Source organism: Ursus maritimus, unplaced genomic scaffold (assembly GCF_017311325.1).
Source record: "Ursus maritimus isolate PB19 unplaced genomic scaffold, ASM1731132v1 scaffold_18, whole genome shotgun sequence".
Lineage (NCBI taxonomy): Eukaryota > Metazoa > Chordata > Mammalia > Carnivora > Ursidae > Ursus > Ursus maritimus.
Genome location: NW_024424230.1, coordinates 46,415,855 through 46,428,554, shown reverse-complemented (window position 1 = coordinate 46,428,554; position 12,700 = coordinate 46,415,855). Strand labels below are relative to the sequence as shown.

The 12,700-nt window shown below is 49.0% G+C and overlaps 1 protein-coding gene across 1 annotated transcript in view; it reads left to right on the top strand.

Moving 5' to 3' along the window:
- The window catches only part of CABLES1 (Cdk5 and Abl enzyme substrate 1), a 120,754-nt gene that overhangs the window by 66,989 nt on the left and 41,065 nt on the right, over window positions 1-12,700 (top strand). Inside the window, exon 4 of the mRNA XM_040632658.1 lies at window positions 10,802-10,879. Coding sequence (XP_040488592.1) covers window positions 10,802-10,879 — 78 coding nt within the window. The remainder of the gene's footprint in view (window positions 1-10,801; window positions 10,880-12,700) is intronic.

Below are 12,700 nucleotides of genomic sequence, written 5' to 3'. Positions count from 1 at the left end.
TAATGGAGGGAAATGTATCGCTTTCACACCCAGCCAGGGTCACTCCCGTCTGCCCTGTTGCGATCAGCATGAGCTGTTTTAGAACGCTGGGTTTGTATGGGCTTGGCCTCACTGCAGTTGGCCTAGGATTTTCCAGGCCCCTTCCCCGCGGAAAGATGGATAACACATAGTGGATGGGAACAGCCAGAGTGCATTGCATTGAACTGCCTGTATATAAACAGCCATTCTGGGGGGAGGAGACATGTACATCCAGACAGAAGGGGCCCGATGAAGTAGTTCCTGAACGACACGGAATGCAGAGTGATACCTGCAGAGGTGCTGGCGCCTGCCCTGTGCTGGCACCGTTTGAAGTGATGCGATATTTCTATAAATAAAGCAGACAGAGATTCTTCTTCAAGGACTTACAGGCTAGCTGGGGATTCGGGGTGGGGGCAACTCCTCACTGATGGGGAGACTTTTTTTTTAAGTAGGCTCCACACCCAGCACAGAGCCCAGTACAGGGTTTGAACTCATGATCCTGAGAGCATGACCTGAGCTGAGATCAAGAGTTGGTCGCTTTATGGGCTGAGCCACCCAGGAGCCCCAGTGGGGAGACTTTTAAGCAGAGGTCTGAAGGCGGTGAGGGAGCTGGTTCTGTGTTGTCCCAGCAGGGAAGGGCATTCAGGGTGGGTGGGACAGCAGCTGCAGGGTCAGTAGCACTAGAATGTGGCTGAGGGGTGTGTCTGAGGAACTGTAGGAAAGCTGGCACGTGAGGAGTAGAGAGAGGGAGAGAGGAGGAGAAGTTCTGGAGGAACGCATTGTGTGTCTGTGTTTATCGTGAGCCCCAGGAGAGCCATGGACGGCGCTGAGCAGAGGACCAGCGTCGTCGGGCTTGCATTTGAACAGGAGCACTCCAGCTAACCAAAAATCGAGGGCAAGCACTGCAGGACTTTTTTGGTAACCTTATCCTTACAGAAAATGAGCAGATCCGTATATCGTGTGTTGTCTTTTAAAAGTGAGTTTATTTTGATAATGAAGTTTAAAAATGACTTGATGTCTTCAAAAAACTATTACAAATGTGTGAGCAAATACTCTGTCATGAAAGAGAGATGGCCAGTGCTCCCGTGCCAGAGCGTCTGGAACAAGGCCCCTGAACATCCCGTGAGGAGGGCGGTTGGCAGGTGGGAGCCGCAGGCCGCCCAGTCAGCAGAGAAAAGCCAGTCGCCGTCTGCTCTCATCTGCGCCAAGAGCCCCACTGTCTGCTGGGGAGGAGAGGCTCAACAGGAGTGAAGACGAGTCTCGGTCCTCAGGGTAAGATACACCCTTGCAGATGACAAACGCTGGCAGGCCAGCTAGTGCCAGGGGAGAGCAGATTGCGGGCCAGGTAGAACAGGCCCATCAGAGCAAAGGTAGGGCTTCTGAGCATGAAGACTGAAGACACGCACGTGGCCTCGTGACCTTTCAGGACATTTGTGTCTAGTGACCAACATGGTCCTATTAGGAAAGGATCTTTTTTCTTGGTGCTTCCAGTTCCTGAGCCATACACATTTGTCTTTGAGAGCGCTAGGAGGCAAGAGCCCTCACTGCCAAGTGGGTGACACCCTTCCTCAGGCTCGCGGCTGGTGGGCATCATGCGGCACTCTGCAGAAGGCATCTGCTTTTCACACATCTGCATGGCACACAGGTGATGGCTGCCACGTACCCGGAAGCGTCCACCCCCCAGGTCCACTTTGAGAATCATTTCACTCTGAACAGGCAGAAAAATGTTCTTTGCAGTGACTGGGCTGTCTCATTCTTTGGGAGGAAATTTCAAAGAGGTTTAGAAGGGTTTGAGATGGGGGTGGACACAAAGAAGTGAGCTCTAGGGTGTTGCTTCTTTAAAGTGTGGACTCAACAGGAAGGAAAAGATATAAAAGGTTTCAGCTCCCTTTATCTGCTTTCCAGAGTCAGATGGGAAAAGTATGGCAACTGAAGTCAAGTTGTAGCCTTTCCTTTTTATACTGAACATTTTGGAGGGAAGGCAGGGGATGGGTAATAACTAAATTAAGACCTTGTCTGTGATCTCATCAGTCCCAATCTGTCAGCCTAGTTTAGTTTGAAAAATGAGTTGGAGGAAATGGTACATCTCAAAAAAATAAAATAAAACCGCTAGTTAATTTCTGGACTGACCTTCTTGAAAGAAGAAAAATGTCATTGCCTTTTCTCTCCTGAAATGAATGCATCTGATTTGATAGATGTCAAGCATCTTCTGTGAGGCTCTGTGGAACATCTGCCCCTCCCAAGCATGCTTTTCCCATCGGGGAACTTTTGTTCCTTGTTAAAGACCAGAACCTGCCATCCCCCAGTAGCACAGGCTGGCAAGGAAGCATCTTTATTTGTATCCATGGGTCTGTAACCAGCCATCAGCGAAACCTCAGGCTTGGAGGACTGTGAGTGGACAGACTAAAGAAGCCTTCAGCGATCCCCAGGCCTCACTCAGACTCCCAACCCCAGATGGCTCCCAGAACTGGCCTCCATGTGCTGACCCAGCGGCTTTTCTTCGCACCTCCGCTGGTGCTGTGAGCGGCAGGAGGAAGGGAGGAGCTGGGCATGTAGACTGTCCGCTGGGGATGCTGGGCCAGCGCCATGAGGCTGGGTTTTATCATTCGTGCCTTTTTAAGAAGCATGGAGGTTATCCTGGGACTCTGCACCGAGCTTTAGAGAGAGGATTTTCAGTGCTTCACGTGTGCAGACCTCTTTGAAGTGTGCAAGCATTTGTTACTGATTTTCAACCAGTGTGATTTACAGGAAATAAAATGAGTCACAGAGGTAGGGTTTGGGAGTTAGAACCTTCTCTTAGTGGTTCTGCTTCAATTCTCTGCTTGGTGAGAGGGCCTAGGAGCCCAGGGGAGACCAGATCGTGGTCCCCACCAGTGGTATACAGCAGTCAGAGGAGAAGAGCATCATGCACATGGCTTCGGGCCAGGGCTCAGGACACCACGACCCGTCCTGTCCTGGAGGCGCACGAGAGCAGGTAGCAGAGGGCTCCATGGCGCATGGTTAGGCTTCCTAACCTGACACTCGGCTTGTTTTCCTCCTACTTCCCTGTTCCTGGCCAGACCGCCAGATTCTTTTGCTGAGTCCCATCCCCAGTACTTCAGAATGTGGTCTTCTTTGGCTATCGAGTCATTGCAGATGTAATTAGTTGAGATTGTACTGGAGCCAGGTGGGCCCCTGATCTCATCTGACTGGCGTCCTTGTTCAAAGGGGGAAATTTAGAGACAGACCTGCATGCAGGGAGAGTGCCATGTGGCCCTGTGAAAGTTGGTGTTATGTTGCTGCCTGCCAAGGTGCTCCCGGAAGCTAGGGGAGAGGCCTGGAGCAGGCCCTTCCCTAGTGCCTTCGTCAGAAGGAGCATGGCCCTGTGGACACTGTGGGCTCGGACTTCTGGCCTCCTGGACCAGGAGATAAGCAGTTTCTGTGTATAAGCCATTCGCAGGTGGGCCCTTGTTATGGCAGCCCCTGCAAACGCACTCCCTTTCTTGCTCACAGGACTCTCGGCAGCTCCAATGCCTGTTCTGTCTTGGGGAGCTCATCTAGCCACAGCTTCGGTCACTGTCACTGTCACCGTCTTAACCACTCCCAGGCTTCCTGAGCCCCAGGACTCACTCCCTCCGCAGCTCAGGAGGCCTTTCAGGAGCACACCTGCAGCCTCCCCAGTTTCTACTGCTCTTCCGCCAAAACGCCGTCCAGCTCTGCAGGATTGTTTACAGGAAGTGTGTGGTTAGGAGGGAAGTTCAGTGGTCCGTGGAAGAATCTCCACAGAGATTACACGTGTAGCTTGAACACTGTGGCGTATTGGTGGTCATCCATTCAGCAGGGTTTTTTTGATGCCAAGCCCTTTCTTTGCATTTGGGCCCATGGATTGGACTGTGTCTCTGGCATCAAAACCACACATCATTATTCCCACCTATTGCTGCCATGTCCAGATTGGGCTTCTTTATTTATTAAGATTTTATTTCTTTTTACGTTTTTTAAAAAGATTTTTATTTTATGTTTTTTTTTTAAGATTTTATTTTTGAATAATCTTTACACCCAACGTGGGGCTTGAATTCATGACCCAGAGATCAAGAGACCCATGCTCTTCCAACTGAGCCAGCCAAGAGCCCCAGGATTTTTATTTTTTTTAAGTAATCTCGACACCCAGTGTGGGGCTCGAACTCATAACCCTGAGATGAAGAGTTACGTTCTCTACTGACTAAACCAGCCAGGTGTCCCCAGATTAGACGTCATTAAAGTGACTCAAGAATTTAAGTGTAAAATCCTGTTGGATTTTCAGTGTTTTCCTAATCTTTGAAAGTTGTCTTTCTAGCATTCCCCCCCTTTTTAGTGACTTAACTGAATACTTTTTAAAGCATTTGGTGTTTTTTTTGTAGCATTTCTCCTTTTTTCCCTTCACGTTTCATCAGTTTGTACAGCCTTATCGAACAAGTGAGCAACAAGTACAACTGGCATAAACAGGCTGGGGATGTACATAACTGACTCTCAGGAAGTGTACAGTTCCACGGCCTCCAAGTGTGAGCTTTGAGCATGCCGTGAGTGTTGGTCACCGTAACTCACAGAGGGGCGTGGAGAGCCTGGTGGGTCAGGCACGTGAGGTCAGCAGTGTTTTCTTGCATAATCAGTTCCTCCAGTAGGCCTTTTGCTCTTTCTCGTCTCAGCCTTGACTCATGCAGTCTCTCCGCCAGCTTATCTTCTCTTTGCCCCTTATCCCTCAGGTCTTAGCTTAGGTGTCACTTCCTCCAGGAAGCCCACCTTGCCTCCCTCAGGCCAGGTTAGCTGTCCCTTGGATAGCAACCTCTATTTCTCAATCAGGCCACTCCTACCACCAGAAGTTTTGTGAGGATGGAGCTCTCATCTTTGTCATCCATCCTCAGATCCCCAAGGTCTGGCATGGAGTTAAGCGTTCAGAAAGTATTTGTGGAAGGGAGGGAGGAGAGGCAGAGCGCACACAGTTGTTTCTCAGGGGCCTCCACTACCCCTACGCTGTGGGGTAAGGTATGCCCCTTAAGCTGGCGGTGCAGGCCTGTGCTTGGTAGTAGTGGTGTTGGCAGTCACGGGGTGGCTGTGAAGATGGGGGTGGTGTGGCAGTCGTGATAAGTAGATGGACACAGCCACTAATACCACCATCTTGTATTTGTGGGCTATTTAGCCTAGACCTTCAGATGCCTTCTCCCATCTAACTCAGGCCAGCTCCGTGTCCCCCAGATCCCCTCACTCTGACTGCATGGGAGCCTGACACATCCCCAACCCAGATTCCAAGCACCTGCCCCTGGCCTCAGCCCTACCTCTTGCCCAGGCTTCTAGGTCACTCTTCTCCACAGGCTCCTTCCTTCCTCCCACTTCCAGAACTGGGAGATTGTCTTCATCCCACTCCAGGATGCGAGAGACAGAGCTCTTTGTGAAGAGCGGGCTTGGTATGCCCCCAGGTTGTCTGCTCTTGCCCTCCTCCCAACTACAGCACATGCAGGGGTGAGTGTTCTAAGGAGGAAAAGCATCCCCCGCCCCCACGGCTAATAAGAGTTTAAATAGAGGAAACAAGAACATCTTGATTTTGTTTTAATTTTCATTCATTTGCTATGTAATTGCCAGCCCTTCAGAAAGCAAGGGGGGGTGTGTGTCAAGGCTCCCCCCCAGCTTGTAACAAAGTACTGTGGGAGGAGGAAGCAGTTGTGGGGGGGGCGGGGGCTGGAAAGAGAAAGTGCCTGGCAGGCTCTGGTCCTGAGATTTCATAAGATTCATTTGCTTTCTGGCGTCAGTCTTAACAGCTTTATTTTCTCCGCACACCGGGCAACCGTGCGTGAGTGCACGGCCGACACGGGAGGCGTGTGGCGCTGCGCAGCCGTGGGAGCAAAGTGACCAAATGCTGGTCGTATTCACTTCCCGGGGCTGCCCTACAAATCGTCACGGACTAGGGGGCTTAAAACAGTAAAGCATGTGTTCTCACAGCTGCGGAGGCCAAAGTCAGCCGTCAGGGTGTCCGCAGGGTCCTGTGCCTCCTGAAGGCTCTAGAGAAGGAACATCTGTCACCTAGTCCGGTTTCTGGGGGCAGCTGGCTGTCCAGGGTATCTTGGGCTTTTGGCTGTGCCGCTCTGGTCCCTGCCTCCATTGTCACATGGCCTTTCCTCTGTGTGTATCTGGGTATCTCCAAATGTCTGTCTTTATGAAATCCAGCCATTGGGTCTAAGGCCCATCCTAATTCAGTATGAACACATCCCAACTTGATTACATCTGTAAAGACCATATTTCTGGCCACATTCAGAGGTGCCACAGACTTCAACATGTCTTTTTGGGGATCACGATTCAACCCCTGACACCAACATTCGCAGATGTGTTTTTTCTTTCTTCTTGGTCATGTAGGAAATGAACTACAGAATTGGGGAATGCAGTGTATGTGCGTGCCCAATACCTAACGTAGACTCTTGGGCCGTGGATGCCCTGGGCCGTGTTCATGCTCACCCACCGTTGTTGTGAATGTGATTTTCTTTGCTCTCACTTTAGACGTTAGTAGCTTGTTTTTGTCTTTAAGAGCATATGTCTGCTCTCATGGACTATTCTACCTGGGAGAGATTGAACTTTCTAATAGCCAACAGGGATGCCTCAGGGTTCTGGAAATAAAACAGAAAGGCAGTTTCTAGCATTAGAGGGAACAGTTGAGGGTCCAGGATGACATGAGATCTTCCCTGGTGAGACATTGCTGGCTGTGGGCTAAGGGGTTGAGAGCAGATTTAATGACTGGTCCGTGATGCTCTGTCAGCCATGCGGCCCTTGTGCATCTCCTGGCTATTTGGAAGACTCCAGTATCTCAGAGGCGGTGTGTCCCTTTGGCAGCGTTGTGGCCTGAAGCCCTAGTTTCCTCATACGAAAAACACTTTCCTAAACAAGGAACTGAAGCTATGTGAAGAAGGAAGATGGTGCTCTTAATGCATCCTGGAGAGGTTTGGAAAACACTGCGTGTCCAGAAACAGCTCTGCTCATGTGGGCTGCAGCCCTGGGAGCTTATTCCTTTGTGTTGTTGTTGTTTTCTCCTCCTCTGGCAGATGTTGGTATGGAAATGTGATCTTTCATTTCTTAAAGACCGATCTCTCTGGAGTTAATTCCTCTTTTGAAGTTATAATCTTTTGTGTCATGCTTTCTAGTCACCTTGACTCCAAGTCAAGTGTTAAGTGTCACAGAAGGGAAAATCACGTGGGCTTTCCACATGCAATTTGGGCATACAAGAGATAACTACAGCGGTTGGAGGCCAACACATGGAGGTAGCCAGTTTCTGAAGTCTCCTGGAAATGGAATCTGGCTGTCTTGTGTCATTCTTGACAACTACCATCGATTTAATTCTTTCACAAATACAGAAGCGCTTGAAGAAGGGACACAAATCTGATTTTCTTGGGCATCACCATGATGATAGATATTTCCCCAGTACTTATGGAGAGGAAAGCTGCAAATTCACAGGAATCCTCCAGGTTTGGGACACAGCAGTTGGTCCAATGGGCCTCTCCTTAGGTTCACACTGCTCAGAGTTGCTCGTGGAGAAGATTGGAGGCAAGAGCTTGCCACTGGTTGATACTTGCCTGCTCTGGCTAAAGCCTGAAGCCCCTCCTGGATTCAGAGCTACTTCGGGAAACACGTTGGATGAGTTCTTGGGAGCTCCGTTGGCTGTTTCCTGCTCCCCAGGGAGCTGTTGTGTGGAACTGCTGTCCAGGTCTCTGCTCTGGATTCCTCCTCTGAACCCTGCATAACATGGGAGTCAACGGGATGGTTCCATCCAAAAATGGAAGGGAAGTACCGTACCAAAGATGCTGTGTTCCTTACTTACCTCCTCCCTACTCCTGGTGCTTGAGATGGCCAACCAGAAAAAGACCAACCCTTCTGGATTGTTGGGAAACATTCCATATTCATAGTTGCTAAACTTGACCTCTGCATTAGAATAACATGTTTTTCTGAATGAGACTCAGGCTGCCAGCCTCTTCTTGACACCTAAACGGTGAGGACCACACAGACGAGCACTCGTTTGGAGAACAGTGCAGCCCATTTACTAATAGGCACGTTGTGGTTAGAACTTTGGAAAGAATACTTAATTTCACATGCATTTATGTTCTTTCGTTTTCTTGTTCTATTAAAAATGTCCAAACAAAATCAGTGTGTGGGAAGGAAGCACACATTAGCACTAAGTCATGGAGAAAACGCACGGACACTGAGCCAGTTGAGTTTGTTTGATACGTTCCTTCCTCTGTGTCGCAGAAGATGTGGATGATGAGCACCTCAAGGAATGAGTCGTTCTAGGCTTTTCTCCTGGGTGGATGGCAGGGGCAGGTGGGGGTTGTTTGGAGAACCTCTATCCTTCCATCTGGTGGTGCCGGCAGCTCTGATCTCAGGGTGGTTGTGATGGGTCACCGTCTGGCCCCACCCATTCCCAGCCTGATCACCAGCAGGCCAGGCTGGAAAGCCACCCTAGGAAATGTGGATGAAGGTTGACTTCTTGGTGTCCAGGAAGTCCATGGATACCCAGTCAGACCCACAGGGACAGACTCTTCTAGTAAGTCTTAGAGAAGGGCAAAGCATCGGGGCACATGGTGGTAAAGAGCATGGCTTCAGATCCCCAACTGTTCTCACCTGCTAGTGTGTCCCTTTTGGATGTCACTTACTTGCTTTCATCAGTTGAAGCATTTAGAATTGGCCATCTAATGGATACTTAATAAGTATTAACTATTACTGTGTCCACAGTGTCCGAATCTGCCCCGGTCGCCCTGAGTGAGAGCCGGAGGAGGCTGGCTGGTGTTTAGCAAGGTGCTGTGCTCATGACTTATTTAGCTCTTGGCCCTTGAGGCCTTGGTGGCCCACTCTGCATGTGGCACTGTTGTTCTTGCGGTGGTGACAGGGTTTGGGTCGGTGCTACCCAGTGAGAAGCCTCTTGAGAGAGGAGAGACAGTTCTCTGTGCAGGTTACACATCTGTAGTCACATGCCATCCCTCAGCTGCCCTCGGAGAATGCCTTTGACGTCTTAGCAGGCCTGTGTATTTTAGCACAGAGGTCTGGAGAGGTTCAGAATCCAGGTGCTATGCTGGTCAAACTTCCCTCAACCCTAGAAGGCGGGTCCCAGTAAAACTAGCTAATATTTATTGAGTGTCATTATTTGCCAGGCATTGTTTCAAGCGCTTTCCCAGTATAGACTTATTTACTCTTTACAGGATTCCTGTAGGCTAGTTAGTAATTTTATCCTGTCGTTTTAGTTGAGGAAACTGAGGCTCAGAAGAGTTGGTAAGAGGTCCAAGGTCATGCAAATATGATACAGCTGACATTTGAGGCCGGGACTGTGGCTTCAGTCCTGTTAACCACTGTTGACATGAATCACTGTGGGATGAACGCATAGGCCTGGTCCCGCCTTCCAAGTCATGGGGCCTCCAGAGCTGCTGTGAAGCACAGCGCTGCCCACACTGTTCATGGAGGGGCTGCCATGCGCTCCACCCTTGGACTCACCCTCTGGAAGAGGAGGGAGGCAATGGTAAGCAGCCCTTTAAGTGATTGGTGTCCTCCTGGCAGTGGAAATAAAGAGCCACAGACAGCACCCAAAAAGGGCATGAGTAACTCGGTGAAGGGGAAGGAAGTGCTTCCTGGGGCCATGACTTCTGAGCTGGGTTTGGAAGAATAAATAGGAATTCACTAAGCATACTAAGTTGGGCACAGCAGGCAAAGGACGGGTATGAAACAGCAGGGTCTTTTAAAGGTGGGGGACAGCAAGTCCTTTAGCATGGGCAGATGATACGGTGGCGGGGGTGGGGGGGTGTCCTCTTTGTTGAGACCGGAGAAGCAGAAAGAGCCAGAAGACAGAGGGCTTGCTTTGCCATGCCAGGGAACCCGACTTTATCCTGGGCAGGTAGACAGTTTAATATCATAGTTGTAAAAACAAGGTCACAATCTCCAAATCCTGATGCAGTTAGTAGTATTGGTTTTTTTTTTTTCCCTCTGATTTTATCATCATGATTATTGAAGAAAAAGATTATAAAAGTCAATTCCATATCTGATGTGTTGTGTTGCTACTGTGTTAAAGAATGTTAGTTTTTTAATCTCCTCCACTTGTTTCTCACTTTTTTTTTTTATCAGCAATTCTCTTTGGCAAAAGTTATTTTCATACGCCAGGATAAGTACTTTTGAGAGTTTTTTTTTTTAAATGTTTTCTTAAGTGGCCTTTGATTGCATAAGAGCATCATGCAGAACTGTTTCCAGTAGTATCTTTATAGCAGGAATGGAGGCTAAGACTGATTATGTAATTGTTCCCTTAATTTATTCTCAGAACCTAACATGCTGCCAGCATATAAAAAAAAAACCCTAACGATCACAATGGCATCTGAGTGGCTCTTGCTCACGGTTTCTGGCACTATTGCTTTTGCATTGTTCACCGCAGAGTAGAAATGGATGGTTTCCATGTGGCATGACTCTTGGCAGCACTGGGCACCCCAGACTCATGGCTCTGTCTGCTCTATCTTGCTGTGCAACCCATAGGCAACAGCTCTCGCTAGAGAGGATTCGTGTGTACTCCTTAGAGACCCTGGCGAGCGTCTCACACGTTACCCTTTGGGTGAGGAGAGGCAGCGTACTTCTGCGCTGAGGTCGCATTTCGCAAGGAGCACAGAATACCATCTGTCAGAGGAGGCAGCGGGAGTGTGCAAATATTGCTGTGAATTCCATGAATGCTTAATTGCTACAGTTGTTTCTTTTATTTTAAGAGTCTTTGCATTTAGTTTGTTGTTTGTTCTTTTTTTTTTCTTTTTCTTTCTTTTTTTTTTAGAATAGTCCTTATCAGTGGCAGAAGATCCTTCTGTAGTATATTTTCAGTGCTGCCCTATCGTGACAGTGCCCAAGTTGGGTATGTATATGCATGCTTGCTTTATAGTTCTCTGGGTGAAAAGTTGTGATACGTTGTGCGTAATGTGGTTGGCCTTTCCATTTCAAAGAACTTGCCTTGCTTTGACACTGCAAATTCAGTACTTGTAAATTTGAAAGAAAGCAAGCTCCACTTTCTTTTCAGCCAGAAAGCTTTCTTGTTATTTTGTGTGCGTGCGTGTGTGTCTTTGCTGTGTTTGTCACCTCTTCAATACGGTAAAGCAAGAGCAATCCGGGGACCCACCCCATTCCTCAGGGCCATGTCGACTTTTGGAGAAAGGTAGGTGAAGAAAGGATTCAAGACAAACCATGTGAACGTGCTGCCTCTTTGCATCTTGGGCTTGGGGCTGGAAACTGACCAGCAAGCTGGAGCAAATATCAAAGCAAAATGGTACCAGGAACCGATCTATGTGATTCGCCACAGGTCAAAGGAACGCTTACTCCTCTAGCTCAACGAGCCCCTCCTTTTGCTCTGAAGAAAGTAGGTAAGTGAGGCTCTGCACCCCTCATTCCCCGTGCCGAGCTCTGTGCTTATCTCCTCCAAGTCTTGACAACCTTGCCCCTTACCTGTCCCTGCATTGTCGTCAGGGAGCTGCTGGTGTTTAGGGTCGGACAGCTCACCAAGTAGGAATCTTGTGGGATATTGGCTCCGGCCTTTACAAATGAAATGCTGGAATTGCCGCCTAGACACTGTGACGACGACACACTACCCACTCATGACCACTGCCCCATGGGAGGGCAGTGTGGTCCCTGGTGCTGATTCACCATGTGTTCATCTTCCACTGTGTTCCACGAGCTCTCCCCGGTCCTTCCTGTTCACCATGGCTTTCCCACCGCACCAGAGACCTGTCAGACTTGCGCCCGTTCAACTCGCCACGGTCCTTATTTGTACTATACACCGTAAGCTTCACGGGACAGAAAGGAGCACTTCTTCGTCATGGAATTCTGACTCAGTCATTTATTAGATGTGTGCCGAAAGAGTAGCCGTAATCTTACCATTGATTGAGCACGTGCTTTATGCTGGTCCTTTTCACTCCCTGCATCCTTACAACCACCTTGCAAAGTAGGTGTTCTTGAAAAGGTAACAGCAAACCCTTCAGGTCAGGGGTTCCAGGATCACCTGGGTGGTCGCAGAGCTGCCTGCAAGAGACCTCATGAGGAGGCTTGCTTGGCCTTACCACGCTGTTGTGGTCCCAGGTTCGGCTGCCCCTGAAAGCAGGCTTATTCCCTGCGGACCTTCAGTGGTACCAGCTTGCAGACCTCTGCGTGACCCAGAAGGCCCGTCCGTTAGTCTTACACAGGTAATCGCTGCAGGGCCCGGATTATTTCAGTGTGACCAGCCTGTGAGCACATTTCCAGGGAGATCTGACTCAGCCGTGGAAGGCTGTGTGAAAGTATGTCCTCTCCTGGCCAGCTGGGATGGTCACTGTGGGGTTGGCCTTACTTTTCTGTTTTTCTGGGCTTCCTTTGCAAACCTTTCGATTGATGTAGTCTTCCTTTGGCCATGGTCCATTTATTTATTGAGTGCTTCCTATGTGACTAGGTGCTGGGATAAAGATAGTGAAAGATGGGCCTGGTTCCTGTCTCCTGAAACTTAAAACCAAGAGGGGGAGACATGTTAAAATTTCACATACGATTAATTACCACTTTTAATTAAGGCTGAAGATGTTCAGTCAGATGACTGCCAAGTCTTCCTGACTGAGAACTCATTCGGTTTCTTTAACATAATCTGACTTCTCTGCGCTCTTAAAACTGTTTGTGTTTGTTTCATTCTAGAATGGTGCTCTTCTTTCCAAGTTTTGGG